The sequence below is a fragment of the Carassius auratus genome, chromosome 36, assembly GCF_003368295.1.
Source record: "Carassius auratus strain Wakin chromosome 36, ASM336829v1, whole genome shotgun sequence".
Taxonomy (NCBI): domain Eukaryota; kingdom Metazoa; phylum Chordata; class Actinopteri; order Cypriniformes; family Cyprinidae; genus Carassius; species Carassius auratus.
This window is the reverse complement of record NC_039278.1, coordinates 8,370,741-8,396,039: the sequence shown is the minus strand read 5'-3', so window position 1 is coordinate 8,396,039 and position 25,299 is coordinate 8,370,741. Positions and strand designations below refer to the sequence as shown.

Below are 25,299 nucleotides of genomic sequence, written 5' to 3'. Positions count from 1 at the left end.
CTCTGACAGCTCTCTCTCTCTCTCTGTGTGCTGTGTGTGTGTGTGTGTGTGTGTGTGTGCTGAGGGAGAGAGAGAAAGAGGAGTGAGTGTCTACTCTGAGATCATTAACATACAGGTCACTCACAGGTATCTGTGTTTTGTATGTACTTAGGTAAGTGTGTGCCTTTGTGTGTGTGTGTGTGTGTTTGAGCGGATCTCAGCAGAGTTTCATTAACACACAGGTCAGACACGGCTCTTGAAATCCTCCGCTCTGGTTACACATATAACTTACATACACTCGCTGTTAGCCGAATGGGCAAACACACACACAACAGATGGAACTGAAGAGTATTAACATGCTAACGGAGAGCAAAGATATAAAAATTGTATATGTTGAGAAAATGAGGCAGCAGGGAGGAGTTCAAAGCATGTATACATTTAAGTAGACACTCCAAGGCTCAAAAAGCTTGATCACGTACATCCTTCATCAAAATTAATCGTTTTTTTTCCTCTCCCTCAAACAAATGATCAGTAAAGATATGTTATCTAAAGAAAATACTAAAGAAAAGCGTACGTCTTTTTTAGAAACGGTCCAAATGAGGTACTTTATTAAGTATCTGAATTTTAAGTCATGCACTAACATGGTTATATCCAAAATGTGTGAAACGGATCAGTATTACGTTTGTGGAAATTCAATTAACTGAATATCAATTCAATCGACAGAGCCAAAATTATACTTTTTTTGCTGGATATAGTCGATAAGCTCTACTATTGCTTGCAAACTGGTCAGTTAGCTGTGTGAAATAGTTAAAGCAGAACGTGTTTTCATCTCGACTGTTAATGTAAGAGAGTTCAGTCATCAGACATGAATCAATAAAACAGTTCCTGTCAAATATTCAAATGGAAGCAGATGTTTTTTTTCTAGGTGTATGATTTTAAACATATGTAAATAGTGTTGCTTTGCTGATTATGCACTCTTTAACAGATGTTTCACCAACTGATCCTCTTCCTATGTGGTAGAATATCACTAACATGGAAGAATCTTCAAATAGCTACAGCGAAAAAAAAATGAGGTCTGTGCGGCACGATAGTACACACATGGGTGGAGGTAGCCTAAACGCTAAGGTCTTCGGCTGCTAAAACAAAGGATACAGGTTCAATCTAAGGTAAGAGGTGGATTTGGACAGTTACTTTGATCAGAATCTAGCCTTATAACGATCGTGCCCTTTAGCGAGACACTTAACCACAGGCTGCTCCATAGGGATGTCCCTGAAATTAGTTACTGTAAAGATGATCTGCAGGCGCTAATGGCGACTTTCACAGAATTCTCTCAGAGATGCTGTATCTGAGGCGACTTTAAAGAACATCATGACTGGGAATTCACCGACTAAATCTAAATTAGTTCACCTGCCCCACAGAGAGACTGGCTTTGATCTACAATCAGCTTTCTTCTTCTACCTTGTCATCTTGTTCGCTTTGTTCTACAGAGCAGACCGGCCCATACTGAAGATCAATGTTTCAATCCTGAGACACATAACAGGTCCTGAAATCATGGGTAAGGGGAAACTTACTCAACCTTCAGCAGAAATTGCTGAGCCATCATTTGAAATATGTATACATATTTTTTGCCTTGAGATTTACCTGCCCCTAAAACTCCAGTAACAACAAAGCTAACAATGGTCGGAGACATTTACATGTTGGTCGAATTATGTTTTCCTGACTGAATGGACAGTTCAAGGACTCGTCGATATGGCTACATGAGAATATATGTTTATAAATGAGAAAATATGGCTGCAAGGTGAATCTAACCTCTGATAAGTTGTCCTTGTAACAACTCTGAGGGGCTTTCCACAGCACCAACATTCACAAAGCCAGCAGAGCCTGAGGTAAACAAATGGATTCATCTAGGATCTTCTCATGAGGAGAGACAGCAAATCTCCTCACACTAAATGGAGGACGAAGGGAAAAACAGGCATCATCACCTCAGGGGGAGCTCAGCTTGGCTTCTTATGTTCTTTTGTTTCTGAAAAACATGCAAGGAAACCCTGCCGAGAACCAAGCCGGCAATGGACAACACCTAAACAAGCCTGTCTACCATCGGACAGGCTCTGAATACGGAAGCCCCGCTGTTCTTCAATGCAGGAATCACTTCAAATCTCCCAAAATGACTACAACTACTCTTTATTCTTTACGTCGTTTCTGCTCATATTCCCATCAGGGTCAAGATCAGTGTCTAGGACTACGCTTCCCTTCGGCTGTTGGCTCCCTGTTGCTACAAGATCATCAGCGGTGAGGAAGTGTCCTTTGACCTGCTAATTATAAACAAATCTGGAGTGTCTGGTTTTGGCTGACAGGAAAGCAGACAGGCGGGGTCTCTCTCTTTTTGTCTTCCTGTGCAAACATATTGACCTCCCTCTCAATTCAAACAGAAGCCAATTAGCCATCGCCACTGAATTAATTTAGCTTTTGGTTTATAAGAGACTCAATCTTTGTCCCCAGCGTTTGTTTGCAGCTCAGTCATCCATCAAGGTCAACAGGGCTTTGAAATAGATATAATAAATGAATCCTGGAAATAATAAATAACCCAGCTAATTACAGGTGATTAAGAGCTCTAAACCACGCCTGAAGTGGACGTTGTGTTCGCACAAAGACAACTGGCTCAAGTTTTCAAAATCAAAAAGCAAACGAAGTATTGACAAACTGACACTTCCTCTTTGGGACTGGGATGCATTAAAATGCAGGCGGCAGAGTGCGTCTACATGCAAAATGTTCTGGATGAGTGCACAAGCTCTAGTCTATTTGTCTCACGGACCCTTGTGCTATTCAAATCAACTCCCGCTCTGTCTCGGAAGTTAATGATGTCAAGATCGGGACCGTTTTAAACCCCACGACCAACCAAATGGTGTAAACTCAGAAGAAGATAATGCTCACCAGCAATCAACATTTGAGCTAACATGCCTCAGATGGAATCATGGTTGAAGATCTTGCATAAGATCAACCAGAAGTGAGTAAGAATAATGCTTACTTGAAATAACGGGTGCAGCCAATCAGATGCTTCAATCATTTTGCTGCAGGTTACAACAGAATCAAGGTCACAAACTGTTCTCTAAAGGTTGTTTTGTTAGATGTTCAGAGAAACGAGAACACCTATCTTTATCTTTCTCATCACATATTGAACCTCAGAAAGCATGACATTAAGAATGCAATAAGAACTCAAGTCTAATGCATGTGTATTATAATCATATCAGCTGGCAGGTGACAAGATAATGGATCATCATAATAAATATTCCATTTGCTTTTGGGGTAGCATGGTTACACACAAACACACACACACACACACACACACACCAACCTCCCCTAGCTGATCCATTCCTCTTAGTGTTGAATTTGAGTGACGGGAGACATATACAGATTTCAGCACTTTAAAACAATGGTCATCACCGTGAGAAAGCAAAGGAGATAAACGAGTGCTGCGATTCGCAGGGAGCTGAGCCTAAAGATTTCCCATCAGTCCTTGCTCTCGCTGACCGAATGTCCACTCCACAGCTCCAACATCATTCCTCCTTTACTTTATATTTGTTTGCTCATATTGCTCTTATTATCACAAACAGACACACACATATATATATGTCTTTCATAAAGAGATGGTTCTAAGTTTAAATAAATAAAATTATTGTAGAAGAAGAAAAAACAGAAACAACGACGCGCCTCCCCCGTTGTGTTCCCGCTATTGACATTATTTGTTTTGTTCTAATATGACCAAGACATCTGAGGTGTGACAAAAAATCACCACTTCTCTTTAAATATACTGTTTACAATATGCCAGCATTTAAAAATAGCTATTTTTCATGCTAGGCTAATTTTATGTTAGCGTATGCTGTGTAAGATGTGGGCTTCTTGAGCAAATCCTCGGCTCAACAATCCAGAAGAATTGGAACTCTAATCATTTCCATACTGTGGTATAGTCTGATCCCTGATTCCTGTTTCAGCTTTAATATCCTTTAAGGTGTGTAAAGCCATACACTCTATGAACCAAAACCATAAAGAAAAAGGAAAAACACTCTCTTTTCTAAATCAGAAACTATCTGGCCACCCGCAGCTTGCAGACATTCTGAAACAGTCTTGTGGAGTTTATTGTCAAGTTCAGGACGGGAGAGGGCAGGGTGCAAGCAGACAGCTTCTAATACCTGTAATATAAATGGTAATAGTGTCAAGCTTCTTCTGAATGCCAAAGAGCCAACCTGGGAGTTTTACCTAAGACGAGGCCTGTTTTTCCTCTCTGGGCTTTGTCTCTAAAGAATGAACTGTGCACACCACACTTTGCCAAATTGAATTTATCCCACATTGACATCTCTCCAGGTCCCACTCTTGGAGGTGCGCACACACACGTGCACACATGACGCTGACATTCACAAGGACAGACGTGAGGGAAAAATTACTGCTTTATAAAACAGGACCCAAAGTGTAGTATGTGTGCACTGAGAAAGCACAAGACTAATTAGTACGCAAGCGCAAATGGTATGCAACAAATCCATAACACAAAAAACACAGGGCATGAAAGCTGTTTGACAAGGTGGGACATTTGACTCGGTGTGGTGCATTATGGAATACAGATGTGATACTAATATATATATATTAGGGGTGTAACGGTAGGTGTATTCATACCGGACCGTTTCGGTACAGGGCTTTCAGTACGGTGCACATGTGCACCGAATGGCCGAATGCAATATTTTGACCAGAACATAGGTACATTTTCGTGTTTCCAAACGAACATATTAAGTGGTGGAAGTCTCCGCGTTCAGCGCAAATCCCGCCCTGCAGCTGATTTTAAGGCCAGTGACACACTGGCTGCGTGGTGTGAGTGTGGCGTTTCTGCTGCTTGTGGCGTTTCCCTCATGTTTTCGGTGTCTTTACATACCAGAACCGTGCCTGACGCGGCGCTGGCACGCTCTTGCTACTGTAGATGACATAGAGGGAGACCGTCGACAGACCAGGATCTTGTCTTCACGACAACAATATCTATACTCCTTGTTGAGCATAAATATAAAGCCTACTGATAAAGGACACCGTCAACATATTGACGGCAAAATAGACCATGTTTGACAGGTGCAACATGCCAGTGTGTCATCGACCTAAGGTTTTCAAAAGGCATCACGCGAGTGTGAACATCACTACAACTAGGAAAAAAACGATTGTAATTCAAACGCAGCTCCCGTCGGCATTTTAACAGACCATTGCTCTTAATTTCGATCGGTCCAACGCTATAACGAAATCTGAGCGGGTCTAAAAACTGAAACTGTTGATGCTGCACTTTACACTTTGGAAAAGTTATATAAATATTTTAAATATGAGCACGCCTACAAGCTGGGATTGGTAATGCTTCACTGTAATCATAGTTATTTATTTATATTTTTCATTATATTTTATTATATGATATTGGTTTGAGACTGATAGTATTTTATTTAGTGGAGAACTTTGCAGCAGTATTTTATTTCTTATTCTTTTTTATTTTATATATATTTTATTAAGCACAAATGCTATTTTGGGGATTTCCGTTTTTCATTTTCCTACCTAATTTTGAATGCCTGCCTATACTAATAGTACAGTGTAAGCTCAGAAAGTTTGGTATAATTTCAAAGGAAACCCTTTGAAATTACATAAAACACTGTTGAAATTGATAAAAATGACAATATATGCTGTCTGTGTTATAATAAATAGGGAAAAAAACAAGGCGCTTTTTTATTTTATTTGTGTAAACTGAAGTTTGAAATGTTATAACTCAGGCATTGAAGGGGCTGGCAACTTCAGACAAATGTCTTGTGATTCTTCCAACTGTCAGCTATTAGAGGAAAACAGAAATTTCTTTCTATCCTAATCTATGCAAAAGTTATTCTATTCCAACTGAAGGAAGGAATAATAGCATTTTTGTATAAAATTTTTGTCTAAATAAGTATGAAGTCATCTTTTGCACACTTGCAGTATGGAATAATGTGATCTCTGTATATTATTTGACAGAAAACACTCAGAAGTTACATAAAAAGCTGCTGTTTGTGACAAATAGTATTATTTATGTTGTTTCACATATGATGAACCATCTCAATACATTGTGCTTTTTTTGTGTGTGGGTTTTCTGAACAGTCTTTGAAAGAAAATAATTCATATTTCACAATAGCAGCATGCATAAAATTATAAAAAATATCTGGTCTATCACAATCTAAAATAGAATCCACAATCTCCAGATTCATATCGTTTCATTTATGTCTATTCTGCATCGTGTAGAGATTGAGAGACCTCGCCGTCTCTTTCATATTTCATATTTTGATTTTTTATCAGCGTGTATTTTGGTTTCGGTTTCTATATAACGTAAACAAGCTCCCCGAAGCTTTTGCGCGAACTTCGGAGCGTCAGCAAACTAATTTATGTTTATTCCCCCAGTACTGTACGGATTACTGTACATTCACTGAGATGCGGTCGAACACTGCACAGTTATGAAAATAAACATATTAGCTTATTGCTAGCGAAGCTTCCAAGCCTCAGAATAAAGAATCAAATGTATGAAAGCGAGTAGCACGCGTATAGGCTTACCAGATGCGCGTCCTGACCTCTCCACGGCGAAGGTGGCCACCCAGAACTTGTTTTATGAATATTATGCATTATAAATCCGTAGCGTCGGCCATTAGTAGTTTTTTCCTCGCGTGTCCTTTGTTTAGAAGCAGCCAAAGACTCAGTTTGCCAGAGACCATTGCGTCTCCACAAGCGGAAAAGAGTGGGCAGTCGCTGTCCAGTTCCAGCACCCCCGCGGTGCTGAATTCACACCTTCGATTGGAGGAACGACTTGTGAATGACAGCCATCAGGACAAATAGCGCTTCACAAAAGAGGTCAGACGTCTATACCAGAAGAAAGGCTTTTAGACCCATCAATATGAGTAAGAGATCTTGTCAATCATACAGCTCTTGGAGCGCTTTTGCGCACTTGTACAAAACGCTTTATATCTCAGCAATGGAAGCACGCAGAAACGTAAAAATGGTCTTGTTTGAAAGAAGAGATTCTAATCTAAAAGATTATATCGAGTATATAGGTATGCGTGGCTGTTTGCGGCTGACTGAAGCGGTGCAAAATGTATAAATAATAAGGTGAGAAATTTTACATTGCGATTCTGTTGAAGATCATTCGATCTGTGATTGTCACACAATAAAATGATCTACATCATCAGATTCCTGAGAATGAGAGCTTTCTTGTGATATATGACTTGACTGTTTTGTGAAAAATATTTTAAATACACATTCTTACGAAAACGTATTCGCAATCGTTAGATGGAAATTTATGGGGGGGGAAAATATATTTCTTAGCTTAATTTGACTACTTTATGTATCATAAAACCCCAATTAATGGTATTCTTTGTAAAGAAAACACTCTAAGCTTTCAAATGAACCCATTTTTGGGCAAATGCCATATAAGGAAGGATATGCAAATGAGACACAAACATGTGGCATGCTATTTTCGGACCCGGTACCGGGTCTGCAGAGTTTAAGATTAAAAAGTATTTTTAAAAAGTGTAAACAAATTGTAAAAAAAAGTTTATAGTAATAAACAACATGCAGTTTAATGTTTGCATTTCTTTCCCTTACTGTACCGGAAATTAACCGAACCGTGACTTTAAAACCGAGGTACATACCGAACCGTGATTTTTTGCGTACCGTTACACCCCTAATATATATATATATATATATATATATATATATATATATATATATATATATATATATATATAACAATATGCAAAATGAATAACCAAACAAAAAACTAAACAATACCAAAAACGATTCAAAACAAAGCAAAACAAATAAAAAAACAAACAATACAAAGCGAAACAAAATAAAAACAAAACACAACAAAAAGAGCCGCAAGTAACAGTTGCAAAAGTAACCTACAGTAAACTGTCAACAATATTATTATGTATTTTTTGATAAAAGTACAGTATAAACCCATAAATTAGAGAAATCATTATTTGTTTGACAATTTTTCTCACAATAATGTGGATAAATTAAAACAAAATATAACAAACAAACAAGCAAAAACCGCTGCAAGTAACAAGCTTGCAAATTTAGCCAAAAATAAGCTCTCACACACTTAGAGCTATGATTTATAGCAAATATAATTGTAAATACTATTTATAATTATATAAAAAAAATTGTCATTTATAAATTGGTTGCACTTTATTTTACAGTACGTGTACTAACATGTACCTATAGTGTACAGTGTATTTATCTAAGAAAGTTGTGGTAATACAAGGTAACTACATGGGGTAGGGTTAGGTTTAGGGGTAGGTTCAGGTTTAGTACCTAGTTATTACATAGTTATTGTAATTACTATAATAAGTACATAGTATGTACATGAGGAACAGGACTGTAAAATAAAGTGCTACCGATAAACGTATAATTCCTAAATTACAGATAAAAAGATTATTGCTTCCTCACAATAATCAGTTTGCGCGGTGTGTTTAAGTAAATTATTATTTATTTTTATTGTTTTATTTTTGGCTGAAATAAAAATGTAAACATTAGGCAATTTAATTTCTTTCTCCTTTATTTTATTCACCAACAAATATAGGAAGCTTTTAGCACACAAATAGTAAAGAAAACAAGCGCAAATGATGCACATTAAGTCTGTAATCGATGCTTTATTCATTTTGCTATTGCAAAGAATGATGGGAAATGTGTGTCTTCCATGCAATCCAGTAACATCACAAACTGGCTAAATGAGCGGTAATGTCTTGGTCGCTCTCCTTCATCAAAAGCACAACTCTCTCACACTGTAATTAACCAAACGGTCTTAAAGAGCACCTTACAGGGGTCAGAGAGCCTTATCCTGTGTATAGATTATACTGTATGAGTTCACAGCATCGTGACTGCGTGTGAAGTGGTTTGACCTCCTAATGAACCATTCCTCAATCAGCATCAGAGCTTTCTTAAACCATGCATCAAGGCCACACAGTGTCGCAAAGAGCGAGAAACAGATAGAAATGACTTTCTTCTCATCCTTCTTCCCAGACAATGAAAGAGCAACAGAGACGCCGTGAGATCTGTAAAAGTGTCATGTGCTTTTTATTTCCCATTTCACGGTTATTAAATCTCTTTATAAAATACAGGAAACCCTGTTTCTGAACAAAGAAAGGCAGGAGGGAACGGGATCTGCGGCAAAATTTTCAAAATGGTATATAGCAATGCAAAGAACTGGGGCAACATCTATTTGCCCTCCAGGTTTCACATGGCTTTTAAAGAATGGATGTGTTTTTCAGTGTCAGAGGAGGCAGAAAGGAAAATATAACATTATCTCAGGAATTGGATGTGCCCCTTTTCTTGGAAGGGCAATAAAAAATACAAAGATTGAAAAAACGGCATGAATCCGTTATCTTAAAAGATTTCATAGGATGCTGTTCAGTGACAGAGATGGAAAGTGCATACCATAATGCATTACAGCGACGCATTACATAACTAATTTATGGCACGGATCCAGCTATTGTGGAGTTGGAACACTGGAAAAATGTAATATAAACTCACTTAATGTCAAAAATATATACCGATGAGGTTTCACTGCTAATTTGTTTTTAAGTCATTACTTTGGGCTTTGTGCGAACGAACAACATCGGGAATTTACGACATGCCATTATAGTGCATTAACATTGTTGAAGTGGAAAATCGTTTTCCACTTTAATAATGCTTATAATGTTTAAGCCTCATGGTTTTCCCCTATGTGTGTGTGTACTGTGAAATGGATTCCTTTTTTTCAGTCTTTATTTAACCATGTACTGCTGTGTGTGTGTGTGTGTGTGTGCATGTTTTCATCTCACCCTGGCTAAACAAGTAAAAGCTTTCCAGACTTAATCAAAACTAGATCACTTACATTGGTGTGTTGTTCGTGTATTTGTTTGTGTAAGATGTGTGCACACTGTTATTTCCATGATTTATATTCCATACATACCCTAATAGTTTACAATTTGTGTGTCCTTAAATGCATATTTTTTGATTTTGTCTCTGACGTCAAATCTGGCCCTAAATCTAGCACATTATTATTTTTAAAGACACAATTTACACAGTCCCTGCAGAGGAAATGAGGAAATAATGATATGGCCTGACACCTGCATATATATATATGTATATATATATATATATATATATATATATATATATATATATATATATATATATATATATATATATTTTTTTTTAAATAAAGCTAGAATGTACTGAAATACAAAAATTATGTTTCTTGCTGGTGTCTAAATATTGACTTACATATCCTGTGCATATTCTTTTTCATTCACTGAAGTAAAGCAGAACTAAAATGAAATAATTATTAGACAAAACAACAACAACAACAACTTTATTTAAAACAGTTCAAAGAAAACAACCTTTAAAACAAATCAAATGGTGTGAAGTAATGTAAACGCAAATTCAAAATGTAAAAAAAACTAAATATATATATAATATATAAAAAACAGAAATTAGAACAGTAAAACATGCTTTACTTCAAAAACAATGTTTTCTATGATTTACATTGGTTTTCATGTACTCTTTTATGAGACTCAGTTGCTAATTTCACGCTTTCGAGAAAATTCCACCCACCAGCTGACCATAGAGTGTTCGATCCCACCAAAAAAATCTTCAATACCAGTGAGCTGAAGTAATAATGTTTCAAAAGCATGGTTATTAGTGCCTAAGTATTCCTTTACTTCGGCAAATACAAGAACAAGCCACCAGCCCAGCAGAACGCACGTTTACACAAATGTCGTGACCTTGTGATGCGCCCAAGAGGCTGAAGCGAGCGCACAACGGCGTGTTGTAAAATATTTACGAATTACTACAAAATCCGAGATGACACATTGCCTGTTGGGACGCGTTGTTCCATTACATTTGTGTTTCCCCTCATGCACCAGCTGGTATTTAGACATTAGGAGGTGTCAGCACCATAACGATGATTTCTCACAGCACAACCCAACCACAGAAGACACCCAGATGCTGCTTTCAAAAGGTTAGCAAGCCACTGTAACGGGAATACACGTTATCTCAGCTAAAACGTCTTGTTGTAATTCGGTTTGTTAGACTTTTTACTTTTCGGACTATTTAATAAAGCCGAAGTTCCCATGCCTGCATATTCTGTGTCGGAGCTGATAAAGCTTTAGACATTTAGCAGACGGGTTTTTGGTTATTGCAGGCCTGCAAACCCTACAAAGAGGAAAAATAAAGGACGATGGCTGCTTTGTCAGGTCAATTTTCAATAAAAAAGGAAATGAAAGGAAACGCTGACAGTGGAAGCGTTATAACAGTAGACATGCCTGTACTTAAGGAAACCTATTCTCTTTTCCATCGCCTGTGTGGCTCGTTCCTGTTTCGAGCGCTGCGGTCGTGTTCTCTGTTTTCCGTTATCTTTGCATCAGGTGATATTTTGGAATGCGCTTTGTATTGCAAGGGCTGATGGGAAATAAAATTCAATTCATCAATGCCACGTCTTATCTCTGATACCCACAGGGGTGTGTGTTGGCTTCTGTGCCCCCCATCACATGTGTTAATTTACTTTGTGCCTCTCTTATCGGCGCAGGTGGACAAAGGCCTCACTGAGAGCCTCTCTCTCGCTCTCGTAGAAGCCGTTCTGTGTGTTTATCATCGAGTCGGCTGGACAGAGGGTTCGGCCGTGATTAAACGGAATGCTGACCACCTAAGCAGCGTATCCCACAATCCAGCAGCTTACCTGACCTCCCTCCCCTCTGCAGTTTTAAATTCGGGCTGCGCCGACGATAAGAGAAACACAGACAACAACCCCAAATTTCATCAGCGCTCACGCCGCCCCTGGCTACAACACTCTATCACTCCAGGAAACCTGTGGAAATAGCGCTCACATATTGAGTTATTTTCCGCAATGGTTCGGGGGGAAAATCATCAAAATGGATTTAATAAAGTGTTGAAAACATTTACAGCAAAAAAAAAAAAAACTCACAGTAACTTCATTCTAAAGCCATATGGCTTTCTTTGTTCCATAGAATACAAAACAAGATGTTTTGTAGAATGTTCAAGCTGCTCTTTTCCATACAATGGAAATACACACACACACACTCATTTTTTGAATGACGGGTGTTCCAGTTCTATCAAAATACATCTAGATCATTGTGACCACTTGACACGCCGCCGTATCATCCTCCAAACTCTGGGAGCCAGTTAGAATATTTCCCTGCCATTATTTATTTGGGTGATTTAATATAATGGTATAATAGCATTTGTTCAGAACAATGACAGCGACCTCTGCGTGACTGCCATCTCGGATTTCAACACGCAGGAAAAGACACGGGTTAAAGATTAACAGACGAAATGCGTGAGGAGTCAATTTTTGTGGAGCCTGACTTATTCATGAGGAAATAAAGGGCCTTTAGCCATGCTGAAGTGTGAGTGAGTGTGTGTGATCTCAGACAGCAATATAAGTGTTATTAGGATAAATGCTGCAAGGAGGCTGATGCCCGCCTGATTGAAGATCCTACGCTTCTCTCAATGTGACTGGCATACTAAACGGAGATTTACAGTTAAAACAGCCGGCCTGAACGCAGCAGGGCTGCACTTAATCATGCCATTCAGCGGTCTTATTAGAGAACAATTACTAAATGGCAGGCCTTGTAAATCATAAATCATTCATCAATATGACTGAAAAAATGAGTGCGGCATTTTGCAGCAAAAAGCCAACGGCCTGCCTCATGTGTATTCATGGGAGTGTAGGTAGATGTTGTGCAAAGCTGTTGCTGCCTTCATCTGTAACGAAAAAACCAAGACCTGAGCCACCAGAACTGGAAGGACTCTTGGGGAATATATTAGCCTGGCTCTTTAGGAAATTCAACATCTTGGAGTTATTAATGTGAAGTATATAGCTACAAGCTGCTCTTATTAGGGGTTGGTGTAACTGTTTGGCCTTGCATTACTTAACATAAGCCACATCTGAATATCTCATGGTCTCATATTTGCCAAACAGTTTGACAAATACAAAATGCTTTGGGCAACTTAGTCCATTTGATGCCAAAGATGTCCCCTTTAAATAAATATAAAAACACACTTTCCAAAATGCCCTCTTCCAAAAATGTTTTAAGTCAGCCATTTATATATTATTATATTTATAGTATGTGAGAACGTGGTGGCTGATACTACAGAGACAATTTTCTTTTTTTACACAAATAAATACCATAGATTCTACTAAAACATGACATAACAATATTATCTGGGTTTTATGTTTTATGCTGATACAATCTGTATGTCTATCCATCAATCTCAACAAGGCTAAATTTACTTGATCAAAAATTCAGTAAAAACAGCAATATTGTGACATATCATTACAATTTCAACGAACCGCTGAATTTTCAGCCTCATTACTCCAGTCTTCAGTGTCACATGATTATTAATATCAGTGTTGAAAACAGTTACGATAATTCATTTAATCTTTTGTGTGGCATACATTTTGTCAAATCATAAAAGAGTCAGAGACAGAATCAGAGGCAAAAGAGATTTTGATTCAAAAACATTTTTTTTTGTTCTTATAGTAGCACCACCTTCAGGCAGATTGAGGTATTTTAACGTACAAACATACTTCTGCACGTGTTCAAATGCTCCTCGATCTCTCATCCTGTCTTAAGTAAAAGATCTGGCGATGCATTAAAATAAACGTCATCAGAGATGTAGAGGGTGGGGGGAAGATTATAAACCTCATCAGCTTGACTCATTAATTATTAATCAGGTGATGTAACGTTCATCCACTAGTCACAACCAATTTGAGGAGGTCAGGTAAGTGGACGCTAGCACTAGTTGAATTACCGCTTACATCTCGAGCCTTCGTTCAGTCGGCTGCTGATGCAACTGGCTGCCAGATGTTTCTGCTTGGTCTGAAAGTCTTAAAGCAGACGGATGTCATTTCGATTACCTGAGTGGTTGAGATTTGGGATCATTCCGACAGGTTTGCCATCTCTCCCTTTATGATTTCTGACATCCAGACACTTTCAGGGAAGAAAAATCGCAATGATAAGAAAATACGAACAAAACCCCTTCAGTACTGGACCCCTAAAAATGTGTTCCTGCTTGATGTGCTGGTGCTGAGGTTTATTAATATGAATATGTGCGCCTCCGCTAGAAGACGCTAGACTGTAACTCCCCAAAGACAAACTCGAGCCTGCGTTCCTTTGCTCTGTTGCCTTCGGTGTCTGTGGAAGTGTCATTTGATAGACATCTGTCACAGCTCATCTCTTACACACCCTGTCAACTCTCTCTCCCTCACTTCCTCTCGCTCTCTCTGGCCTCCACAGGCTGTTTAGCATGTGTGAGTGAGCAAACCGCTTCAGGAGGAATAGAAAGACATGAAGGGTGAATTTCTGTCTTTATCACAGTCTACTTCAGTGCTTCCCGACTTTGCTTCTGTAGGTCCCACACAAGTACACATTTTAGTCTCCTTCATCTGACACAACTATCTCAGCATATGAATGAGCAACTGAGAAGGAGGTGCATTTGATTAGGAGTCAACTAACTAGTTATGTGCAAAACTGCATACAGTATTGTGAATGACTTGTCAACAATCAATGCTTTTGATTTTGCAGCCGCAGCTCTCTGAGAGTTTGCCATGTTGACAGTATACAAGCATATTAATGTACATCAAATTCTTTTTCTGTAAAGTCCTCTACATCATAGTCTAGACACCTTAAAATAATAAAGAAAAAAAAGAGCAACAATCTAAATAAAGCTCATTAATTGAGTAGTCAATTGGTGAAAGTCTAGCTGACCATCTCAAGCCATCCCTAACAACATAAAACCAAGCCACTCAGAAAAGTTCTCAAGAACTCCATCCCTAATGAATAAAACTTGATGAGTACAGGTCCATTACTGTATACACTTCTATTATAAATATATAATGACTACATGAAACATTGCTAATGTATAAATGTATTTTAAATGCATGTGCATTTATATATAATCTCCATTTATTCACATTGCCTTAGGACAGACTTCAAACTGTGCTTAACTGCAATGTTGATCACACACACACGCACACGCACACACACACACACACACACACACACACACACACTGTTCCTATCATTAGGGGTTCATTGTATAGGCATAAAGTTTTTTTTTACTGTACAAACTGTATTTTCTATCCCCTTGCCCCCACCCCTAACACAAAACACACTGCATTTTTAAATTAAAAAAAAAAAAAACAAACAAACTCATTTTTACTGGTATTATTATTCTAATGGGGACAATTGGTCCTCATAATGTAGGGAATACAAGGTACACACACACACACACACACACTCTGCCATTACGACAGATTTTTCTCAAGAGCACCAGTTGCCACTCTTCTGATCACATAAATCATCAGAGGCATGGGAATGTTCTGTAAAGTGAATATTATAGAATCTATCAGCCTGACTCATGAATATTCATTAGGTGACATAACATTCATCTAATTATTATTCATGAGCCCACATGGATTTCCTGAGAGGCCATTACGTGGGCACAAGTCATATTAGGAATACTGCTAACTCCTGGTACATTCATACAGCTTGTTGGCAAATGCTTTTTATTTGACCAGTTAGTTCCATCACTGAATGGACTGTAGATGAAAAATGACACTATTGTCTTTTAGAACTGCTTTGCAGATTCTGAATTGGCGCCATAGTTGAGTTTTCATAATTAGTGTTTCTATCCTATAAAGTTAACGCATCACTATTGTTCTCTTGCATACTTATTAATCTGCTTCTTCTTCTTCCACACAAAGGTTGGCGTGTATCCTCCCTGTTTGTCATAAACCTATCACTCCTTAGCAAACAAACAGAGTACACTAGCAACCATTCAGCAAGACCTATATTTCTGCATCAACACATCGTATAGATATGGGAGTTGACGCTTTTGAGCCATGTTAGCAAACAGGCTAGCAGTGAATAGCTACATGCTAATAATGATTAGCTAAGTGCTAAATCAGTCTAAGAACATGCCAAGAAATCCATAAAACTCCATATTAATGATCTGTGACAACTACCAACCATCCAAAACACCCTAACAACCGACTAGCAACACCCTAGCTAACACCCTAACAACACATTTTCTTCAGATGATGTACATATGTTGTTGATTATGTTGTTTTCCTGTTTATTACTATGAGGCTGATTTCACCCCCTCCAAGTTAAAGAAAATTCTTACAAAAAAAAAAGATTATTTCCCAAAAAGTTGTGTACTTCTGTCTTAATAGGCTAGAGGAACGGGAATCCGAGTAAAGAAAAATTTGTTCCTTTCCTAAATCCCTGAAGTTTGTTTTTTAAGCTTCACAAAACACTCTGGAGGAGGGCCTTTTCGGACACTGTGAAGCCCCTGGATTACCATACATCTGGAAGGTCCACTTGACGGGCGAGTGAAGGATGGAGAGCGCTCTCCCCAGTGATAATGACAGTGATCTGGCAGCTCTCAGAATGAAGTCAAGGGCCACAGGGTGCCCTGTCAAAAGAAGCAGTGCTGTCGGTCAGGCTCCGAACAGCCCTCCACAGGGGCAGCGTTTAATTACCTCAGGTCTCCAGTCGACTCTCCAGCTAAAACAAAAGTAATTGCCACACTTGAAAAACAAAAAACACATGAAAACTTCTTTGGTTAACAGGGCTGGGGCGACTCAGTAACGCTTTGTGGAGGATTAATCCGTGTGTAAAGAGGGAGCACTTGGCATTTTGCGGTTCCCTGAAAATCTCAGTTTGATAATCTAAGCAGAGCTGTAATATTACGTTGTGAAGATAAGAGACGGACAAAAACGAATCAGCAAATAAACAATGCCAAATTCGTCTGGCTCACACTGACTGATCCAAACAATCAATAACAAACAAAAGCAGCTTTTAGCATTTTCTGTGAAATTTTGAAAACCAGTGACTTCGTCCAGGTGTAAACACACCATGATAGGTATTTATTACAGTACCTAATACATATTAGGAAATATTTATAAGCTTTGAATGGACTTAAATAACAAATTGTGATTATACCAATGGTTTTAAATAACTTTTAACCTGTTAGCATAACACTATTCCGCACGCGGTACACTGCATGTTTTTGGCAAATTTTACAGGAATGCTAAGGGGTCAAGAAAATAAAAATATGTGAAATGTAAGGAGTTAATACACCAGTTACAGTCTTCAAATATAATTCTGATTTTTTTAGCAGCTCTGGGGTCACTGAATCATTGTTGACTGATTTCTTCAAAACACTGATTCATTAATTCCATCATTTTAGTTAAACCGCAAACATGTTGTACTGTGTTCCCCCATTTTATTTTAATCATGTCCATGTAGTATTAATTTTCTTATTAGTTTTAATTTAGCTAAATGATAGTAATGATTTAAATACCAAGTTCTATCATGAAACTCTAGATGGCGCAGGCTGATATGATATATTTAGCGTTAAATGACTTGTCCTAATCTGATTGGTTCATGTTTAAATGCATTTAAATGAGGGAACAAATGAATATTTCAATTAGACAATTTCTTAATGTGGTCACAAGATCTTGTTTTTGTGCCTGCAGGTCCATATAAATGTGCTGATTCATTCAGGAAAGAAACAAGGGATTGCCTTTATGAGATAGTCATTGAATCATTCACACAAATGTTTCATTCAAAAACACAGATTCATTCAGGAACCCGACTAAGATGTGTTGCATGGAAAAGTGTCATAGTCATTCTGCTTGGATTTAGTCTGGAATTATTTCCTTTTAGTGGAGCACAAATAGACTAAGTATCTAGAAAGTTGTGTCTAAAACATTTATCAGTGTTAACTTCATTAGCCTGTTGTATAAAAAACAATATTGTATGTACTCTAGTTTTATAAAATGGTGTAGATGACACCGTCCATCGCTACACATTATATTCCTTCTTTTTTAAGTGACTTTAATAATTCTAATGACATGCTAAATGCTATCCAACATAATATGAGTTAACATCTCTGGTTTGAAAAAAAAAAAACTGCCTCAAAGATAAATGGACACACAATAGCAACCACAACAACAATAAAAATCCCTCCATGCCTAGTCTTTCAATAAGTCATCAGTGGTTCTAATTAGTGTAATTAATTCAGTTTAATGAGCCCTCTTCTCTCAGTCTGCAGCCTCTAAATCATGTCATGACCACTTTGTAAGGAAATGGAAGGAGCATATATGGCTAACGTAGATTTTTGTAAATAACTTTAATCCACAGGTGACACTGTCATCAATGAGTGTTGTGTGAAGGATCTGAGGCTGAGAGCTTTCATGAAGAGAGCACAGGCCGAAACACGTGAGGTCACGCCAGGAAAACTACAAGCCCCACTGCAGATAGCCTTAATTAGCTCTCTGACTCGATTAGTTTAGCTAACGAGCGTGTTGACTGTAAGCAAGTGTTTGGGCTGTTGAAGACTTATTCATAATAGACCTTGTTTCCATCTTGTTATTCGGTTTTGTTCTTAGCCTTACCTCTAGCATTTCTCTTCTCGTCAACTATGTTTCTGCTGCCTCTGTGATATACCAAACTCTTCTTTCTCACGTCTGTCTCTTTGTCTTTTCCTTTGTACAGCTAGGATTGTGTAACAGAGTGAAAAGAGCAGCCTCATCTACATTCTCTGAGCTTCGGGCTCAACTCACATCGACTACAAGACACTAAATGTGACAGACCAAACAAGTCAAACACACTACAGGCAGACATCAGAGAAACCTAAGCACAGATCGCTCTAGTGAGACAGTCAAGAAGTCGCTCTGAATAAAAAGTGTCCGCTCTATTTGCCTCTGAAGCTACTTGATTAACTGATCACTTGCTTTCTTGAAGGAAACACTCGCTGAGACTATATACGCTTGTAAAATGGATAGCTACAACTCAAAATTTTGATTACATAGTTACACTGAAACTGTCAGTATCTACTCTGATTTGATTCTCTTAAGCCAAAAGTGCAATACAAGCTGTAAAAGTATGTGTTTGATTCACTAAAAAAGGAATGGCTCATTTGGAATGGTCAGTTGTTCAGGAATTGGTAGGATTAGACAGGCTGTGCTGTACGCTTTTGATTCACTTCAATTAACTGGTATGTTGACAGAATTGGAGTTATTTATTTGGACTGCACTGGTTGCGCTGCCTGAATTTGAATCACTAATAAGATCCGGCTCATATGCGTCAGTCAGTCAGGATTTAGTTGGACTACACTGTTTGTTCTGGAATTAGTTGGACTGCACTGGTCAAGCTGTATTGATTTGATTCAATAACAAGAATTGGCTCCTAATGGTCATTCAGTCCGAAATCAATTGGACTGCACTGGTCATGCTGTTTAATTTTGAGTCACTTAAAAAAAAAACCAAGAGAATAGCTCATTAATGTCATTTGTCCTGGAATTGTGGTCATGCTGCTTATGATTCATAAGAGCCATTCCTTCTGTCGGACTACATTTGTCATGCTGCGTAGTTTTCATTTACTAAAAGGAATCATTAACTCAAAAAATTGGTACTGGGATGGCATATCACACCAAGCCACATCAAACTGCCAATACGAGGGACGCTAATGCAGGCCAACGAATACATATTTTACTCTCTAAATTAGGCTGGGCGAAAGGACGGCAATAAAACTACGACCACCAAACCAAACAATATTCATCGCACTTAAGGTTAAAAGACATGCCAAAGTCTGATCACTTGCATATTTGAGGCTGGGTGATGAACAACAGTCTCAAGAGTCCATGAAAGGTGCCAGACGGCCATAATGATAAATTAGGACTGCAGAGAGAGACACAAGCAGACAGTGATCAGATCTAAGAGAGAGTTTGTCTACATTATGTCCTTTTCAATCAATACAGGAACGCCCCTTTACACGCTTCTATAAGAGACGGCCAACAATTCCTCCTCCGCACCATGATACTTTTTCCTGACTTCCAAAATCCAGATAAAGCTCATTTTAGACTTCTGTGTGCTCAATGACGTGATTGTCCCTTTTCTATTAATTACACCCCATGATATTTTAGCACCGTGAAATTAGATCTTTTTTTTTAACTACAATCTTCTTCTTCTTTTTTTTTTTTGTGGACACTTATGCATTTTATTGTGGAAAACTTCAAAGGCGAAATACACTTGAAACATTCCAAATCTAGGGCCATTTGGAATGTATAGCATTGTTAAAATGTTGAATGTTCTTGAGACAAGGTGTCATTTCAAAAAGTAGCATCACCTGCAAAATAAATCAAGTATAGGCCAGAGTTTGGAGTTTGTGGAGCTGGGTTGTTTAGATGTGGAACAGACGTTAGAGAGAGATTAGTTGAGGCTCACCTCCACAGGGAATCTCCTGCCATTGATGCTGTGCTCCGAGCCATCTGAACCGTTGCTCTGGCCCCAATGGAACTCCACCTTCTCGGCTTTGAAGCGGCCTGGTAGCCCGGCTCCTCTCACGAAATAATCGTCCTTCAAGAAAACTGCCACTGTGAGGATAAATAGGGAGAAACAGTGAGATAAAAACCACTTTCTTGGCATGTAAATTAACCAAATGCCTTCCAAGGACTGATGCATTTCTGTCTGAAAATAAAGGAAAAAAGACTGGCGGACACTTCATTTTAATATTTATGATTTTTAATTTAGCTTCCTTAAGGGACATGGGTTGAATATTATAAACACCTTCTTTTTTTGCTGTTGCTGTGGTCCTCAGAAGGCCAGGTCACAAATGCACACTCTCAAGGCTGAGAAAAAACAACAGTGCTCTCTGTGCTTCTCTCGACTCCTCTGTAAGTTTTGTGGTCCTTTGTTGATTTTTTGACGTAATCCGACACGAGAGGGAGAGTCGGTTTCATTAGTTATTCCAGCTCCGAGCTTCATGAGCTTTAACAAACAGGCAGGAATTAGATGGCTAAGCCAGCAGGACCTTGGAACGGCAGCATGTGAAAACTAGGCCTTGCCTGCCAGCAAATCTTTGATCAATGCAAATGTTTCTTCAAGGTTCCAAGATCTCATGAATTTCTTAAGTTTAATTTGGCAGAGGTCTGTGAGAAGCTTGTGCACTGGGCAGTCCAACAATACACATTCGCTCGCTCGAAAAAACACCTCTTTTTTACTTTACTAGTTTTTTACTTGATCTTTTTCTGCCATGTACAGTACGCATACTGTGCACAGTAGGTGATTTCAGCATGCTGGGAATAGAACCAAGCTCACCGAGAGAAATACTGTATCACACAATGCAATGTACTTGACTTGATACTCCATTTTCAGTCAATGAATTCGATGACTTAAAGATAAGGCATCTTTATTAAAAACTGGATGAATAAGCATTTTAATTTATTATTATTTACTGTATTACAAATGCATAACATTTATTACGCTTACAATAAATTATTTATTTTTTCTGTTTCATTCTGAGTTAAAAAAATGGATATGTACTATGTAGTGTACAACAGTTGTTCTCAAACCTTTGGATTTTGAAGATATTTTCTCAGGTATTTCTGTTGTAATTATTACAATGCAGCTTGTCTTTAAACTTTTAATGAACAGAAACTGGGTTTGAACTATAATTCGATTTTGAACTTCCTGAAGATTCAAGATCCTGATGCGGTATATTATTCAATTTACTAAATTACCAATCTTGATATATTTTAGCACTGCAATTAAGTTAGTTTATATATATACATTGTATTCGGCTCAGTATAGTAATGGTTACAGTATATTCTGCACAATATCTAGTGAGGAAGTGTGCTAGTATTCCAACGGAGAGAAGGTCACTTGACATTGCAGTCTTCTATAGAGAAAATGATTTAAAACATTGATTGAGTCATGCATTATTCAGAGGTGCCGAATCTGTAGGTTTATTGTGCCGCCCTGTTCCAGGTGATTATTTCACTGATAAAACACTCATATGTCAGTTATAAATAGCAGAGCAGCTCTCCATTATTCATGGGACAACAGTGGGACATCTGTCCTCCTCTGTACGGATTAGGTTAAGAGGGGAAACGCTGGGCAATTCCTGTCTGTGTTTACTTCCTCAACATGCTTCATTGCAGTATGGCTTAATGGTGCAAGACTGTAGCATGGAAACTGAATTTAGGTGTGAAAAGCTCAGGGGGCGAGATCACATCATAGAAGTTTGATAGAGCATGAAAGTATGAGACTTGAACACTTCCACTCAATGTAACCTAAAATTAATAGCAGTCAATGGTCTGGTGCTGTCTGCATCATATCCTAAATCTATTCCCTCTCTCTCCCGATAATCTTCGGTCACCATTTACAGTCACTAATAAAATATATATATATATATTACTTAAATTAGAAATAGGTTCTTAAATACTGGTCTTCGAACAATGCTTTTACTTGGCTTTAGAGGACTTTTCAGGTAATTTTATGTCCCATTTTAAACCGCGTTCACTTTTATGTAACAGCCTGGTCATTCTGCTCTATATGTCCTTATGTTTGATGCAGGCCATTCTCATACCAAGGCATCATATACTGACACTTCGTCAACATCCTATGCACATGGGACCCTCTAGTGTCAATATTAGATGCAGATAAATATGGGCCAGAAGGCCCCTAGCGGTCTAACCCTAACCCTAACCCTAACCCTAACCCATAATCTGCGTCTAATATTGGCGCCAGAGGGTGCCATGTGCGTAGGATGTTGACGAAATGTCAAAAGTGTCAGTGTATGAAGCCTGAGAATGCGTTAGTTTGATGACATGATGGACAGATGTTCTGTTTTTCTTTTTTTACTATCCCCAAAAGACTGTGTGGATTTACCCGTTTTCCCTGTATTCTTCATTGACGTCTTGTTGGACGACTCTGCATCAAATCCGTCCAGCGTGAGTTCCTGGTACTCCATCGAAACCTTTGTGTCTTGATCGGCTATATTGATCGGCGACTGGTTTCTCTCCTGACACTCAGGAAAAGCTGCCGCCCACCCTGTATCTGGTCCGTACGTCCCTGTAGAAGAGAAAAACAGCAATCAATGGATCATCACACTGCAAACAGAAGCCAAACTGCTCCCAGACTCACTTTATTCTTCATAAATGCCAGTCAAAACATGTTAGAGCTGTCCCGAGACGACCACCTGTCTGTCTGTCTGGCTCATGAAAACAGAAAAGCTTCATGAATTGACAAAGTAGTCACACTTTAATCCAAGACCTTTGCAGACTAAAGCAGACGTGATTTTTTATTTAGTTATTTTACATTCTGCTGAGAAGTTTATAAGCACTCGGCAGAGGCAAATATAGAAACAGTTGGAAGTTACCAGTGGCAGCATGAAAAGTCTCTTTTCATTCGAGACCTTAATACGATGTGAATGAATGTAGTGGGATAGATGGGATAGACACAGTTTAGTTAATGTGTATAAAGTAAACTATCAGATCACTTTCTGCTAATGGGAAGGTGAATATTACACAAGACATGAAGAAAGACAAAGTCAATTGTGCAGGTTTGCATTACACAACATCTAGACGACAAGGCCCTTCCTTATGTAGCCTGCTGCCTCTTGTCCGGGCACTTGTCATTTCTGTCATTTGACTACTGCAATGATCTTCTTGTTGTACTTCCGTCATGAGAAACCAAACCTCTACAACTGATTTTGAAGGCAGCAGCAACACTGGCAAGACCCTTGTCATCTCATACACCATAAAATTAAAGTAAGCACAGGCAATTCTACTTGAGCACACAAAAGAAGACAAGCAAACAAGACAAGGATATTTTAAGAGTCCATTAAACTCTCTAGTATGGTTGGAAGCGCCGCTTTGGCTTTGCTAACAGTTAAAGCCTGCCAAATCATAAATGCACCTTTCAGAGCAATAACCACATCCTGATGAGACACTATAGTGCCAGTGTGTGTTTGTGCGTGCGAGTGTTTCTTCTCTCTCAGACTTGATGAGAGGTGAGCAGTGGTCCACAAACAGCTATACAGAAGGTCCATCCCTAATTGAAAGCCATCTTCAGCTACCGGCCTTTAAGATGAATTTGTCGACAATTACCCCAGGCCTGCAAGCATCCGGAGCGATCCGAAATGCGTATTTCATCAAATTAGGCTTCATTCTCCTCAGCCTCTGCCCTCACAGCAACCTTGGGGCATATTGATTGGATGGGTCTGGGTTTCACATGGAGCGGCAGAGTGCTATAGATCTAGGCAGCGCTGCTGGGTAATAAAAGAGAGCAAGGACTTGCATGTGAAGAGATTACTCACTCCTTAATGCAGCCATAACAGGGTTAGAAAAACTGCACACGTAAACTTAATTCCAACCACACCTCAGGATACGCATCTCAGATGAGAAAAACAAAGGTCCGAGTACATAACCCTGCCTCTGAGCAGAAAAACAGAGATCCGTACTATTTCTTTTTTATTTGTTTCTGTTACATCCATTTTTCATTTTGTTTATGCATTAAAGCGAAACTCCATCCCCAAAATGAAAATTTTGTCATTAATCACTTACCCCCATGTGTCGTTCCAAACCTTTAAAAGCTTCGTTCATCCTCAGAACACAATTTAACATATTTTGGAAGAAAACTGGGAGGCTTGTGACTGTCCCATAGACTGCCAGGTAAGTTACACTGTCAAGGTCCAGAAAGTATGAAATGCATTGTCATAACAGTCCATCTGCCATCAGTGGTAAACCATAACGTTATGAAGTGACGAGAATACTTTTTGTATGGAAATAAAACAAAAATTAAGACTTTATTCAACAATTCATCTCCTCAGTGTCTCTCAGCATAGCGCCATTTTGGAGAATATGAGTTGGACACAGAAAATGAGTTGGACGCTCTTCTGTGTCAGCCGCGCCTCAAGGATGAAGCTTTGCCTTCAACTCAATTTCTTCAAAATTCATTTCAAGTTTATTTGTATAGCGCTTTTCACGATACAAATCGTTACAAAGCAACTTTACAGAAAATTAAGTTTCTACAATATTTAGTAGTAGCTTATAAGTGGTGACTGTCAGTTTGTGCGCATGTGACAGGAATTTTCAGACAAATTAATACAAGACATAGTCAACCATGCGATGAGCACTATTAACAGCAATTATTATGATGATGCAATCACACTTGTAGCAATATTTGTTAGTTCTTTATGTTGTTTCAGGCTTAGCATCATCTGAGGTCCTCAAAATGGTGCTACACTGATGTGGAGAGACACAGAGGAGAAAAATTGTTGAATAAAGTGGATATTTATTGTTTTATTTGCATTACGGTTGAACCACTGATGGCAGATGGACTATTCTGACGATGCTTTTCATGCTTTTCTGGACCTTGATAGTGTAACTTAGCAGTCTATGGTTCAAACACAAGCCTCCCGGTTTTCTTCCAAA

General features: G+C 38.5%; 1 protein-coding gene across 2 annotated transcripts in view; it reads right to left on the bottom strand.

Moving 5' to 3' along the window:
• Positions 1-25,299, bottom strand: part of LOC113055120 (receptor-type tyrosine-protein phosphatase gamma-like) — a 230,418-nt gene that overhangs the window by 64,197 nt on the left and 140,922 nt on the right. For both annotated transcript variants that reach the window (XM_026221120.1, XM_026221119.1), the window contains exons 3-4: positions 22,754-22,936; positions 20,309-20,457 (exon numbers count right to left, since the gene is read on the bottom strand). In XM_026221120.1, the coding sequence (XP_026076905.1) occupies positions 20,309-20,457; positions 22,754-22,936 (332 nt within the window). The remainder of the gene's footprint in view (positions 1-20,308; positions 20,458-22,753; positions 22,937-25,299) is intronic.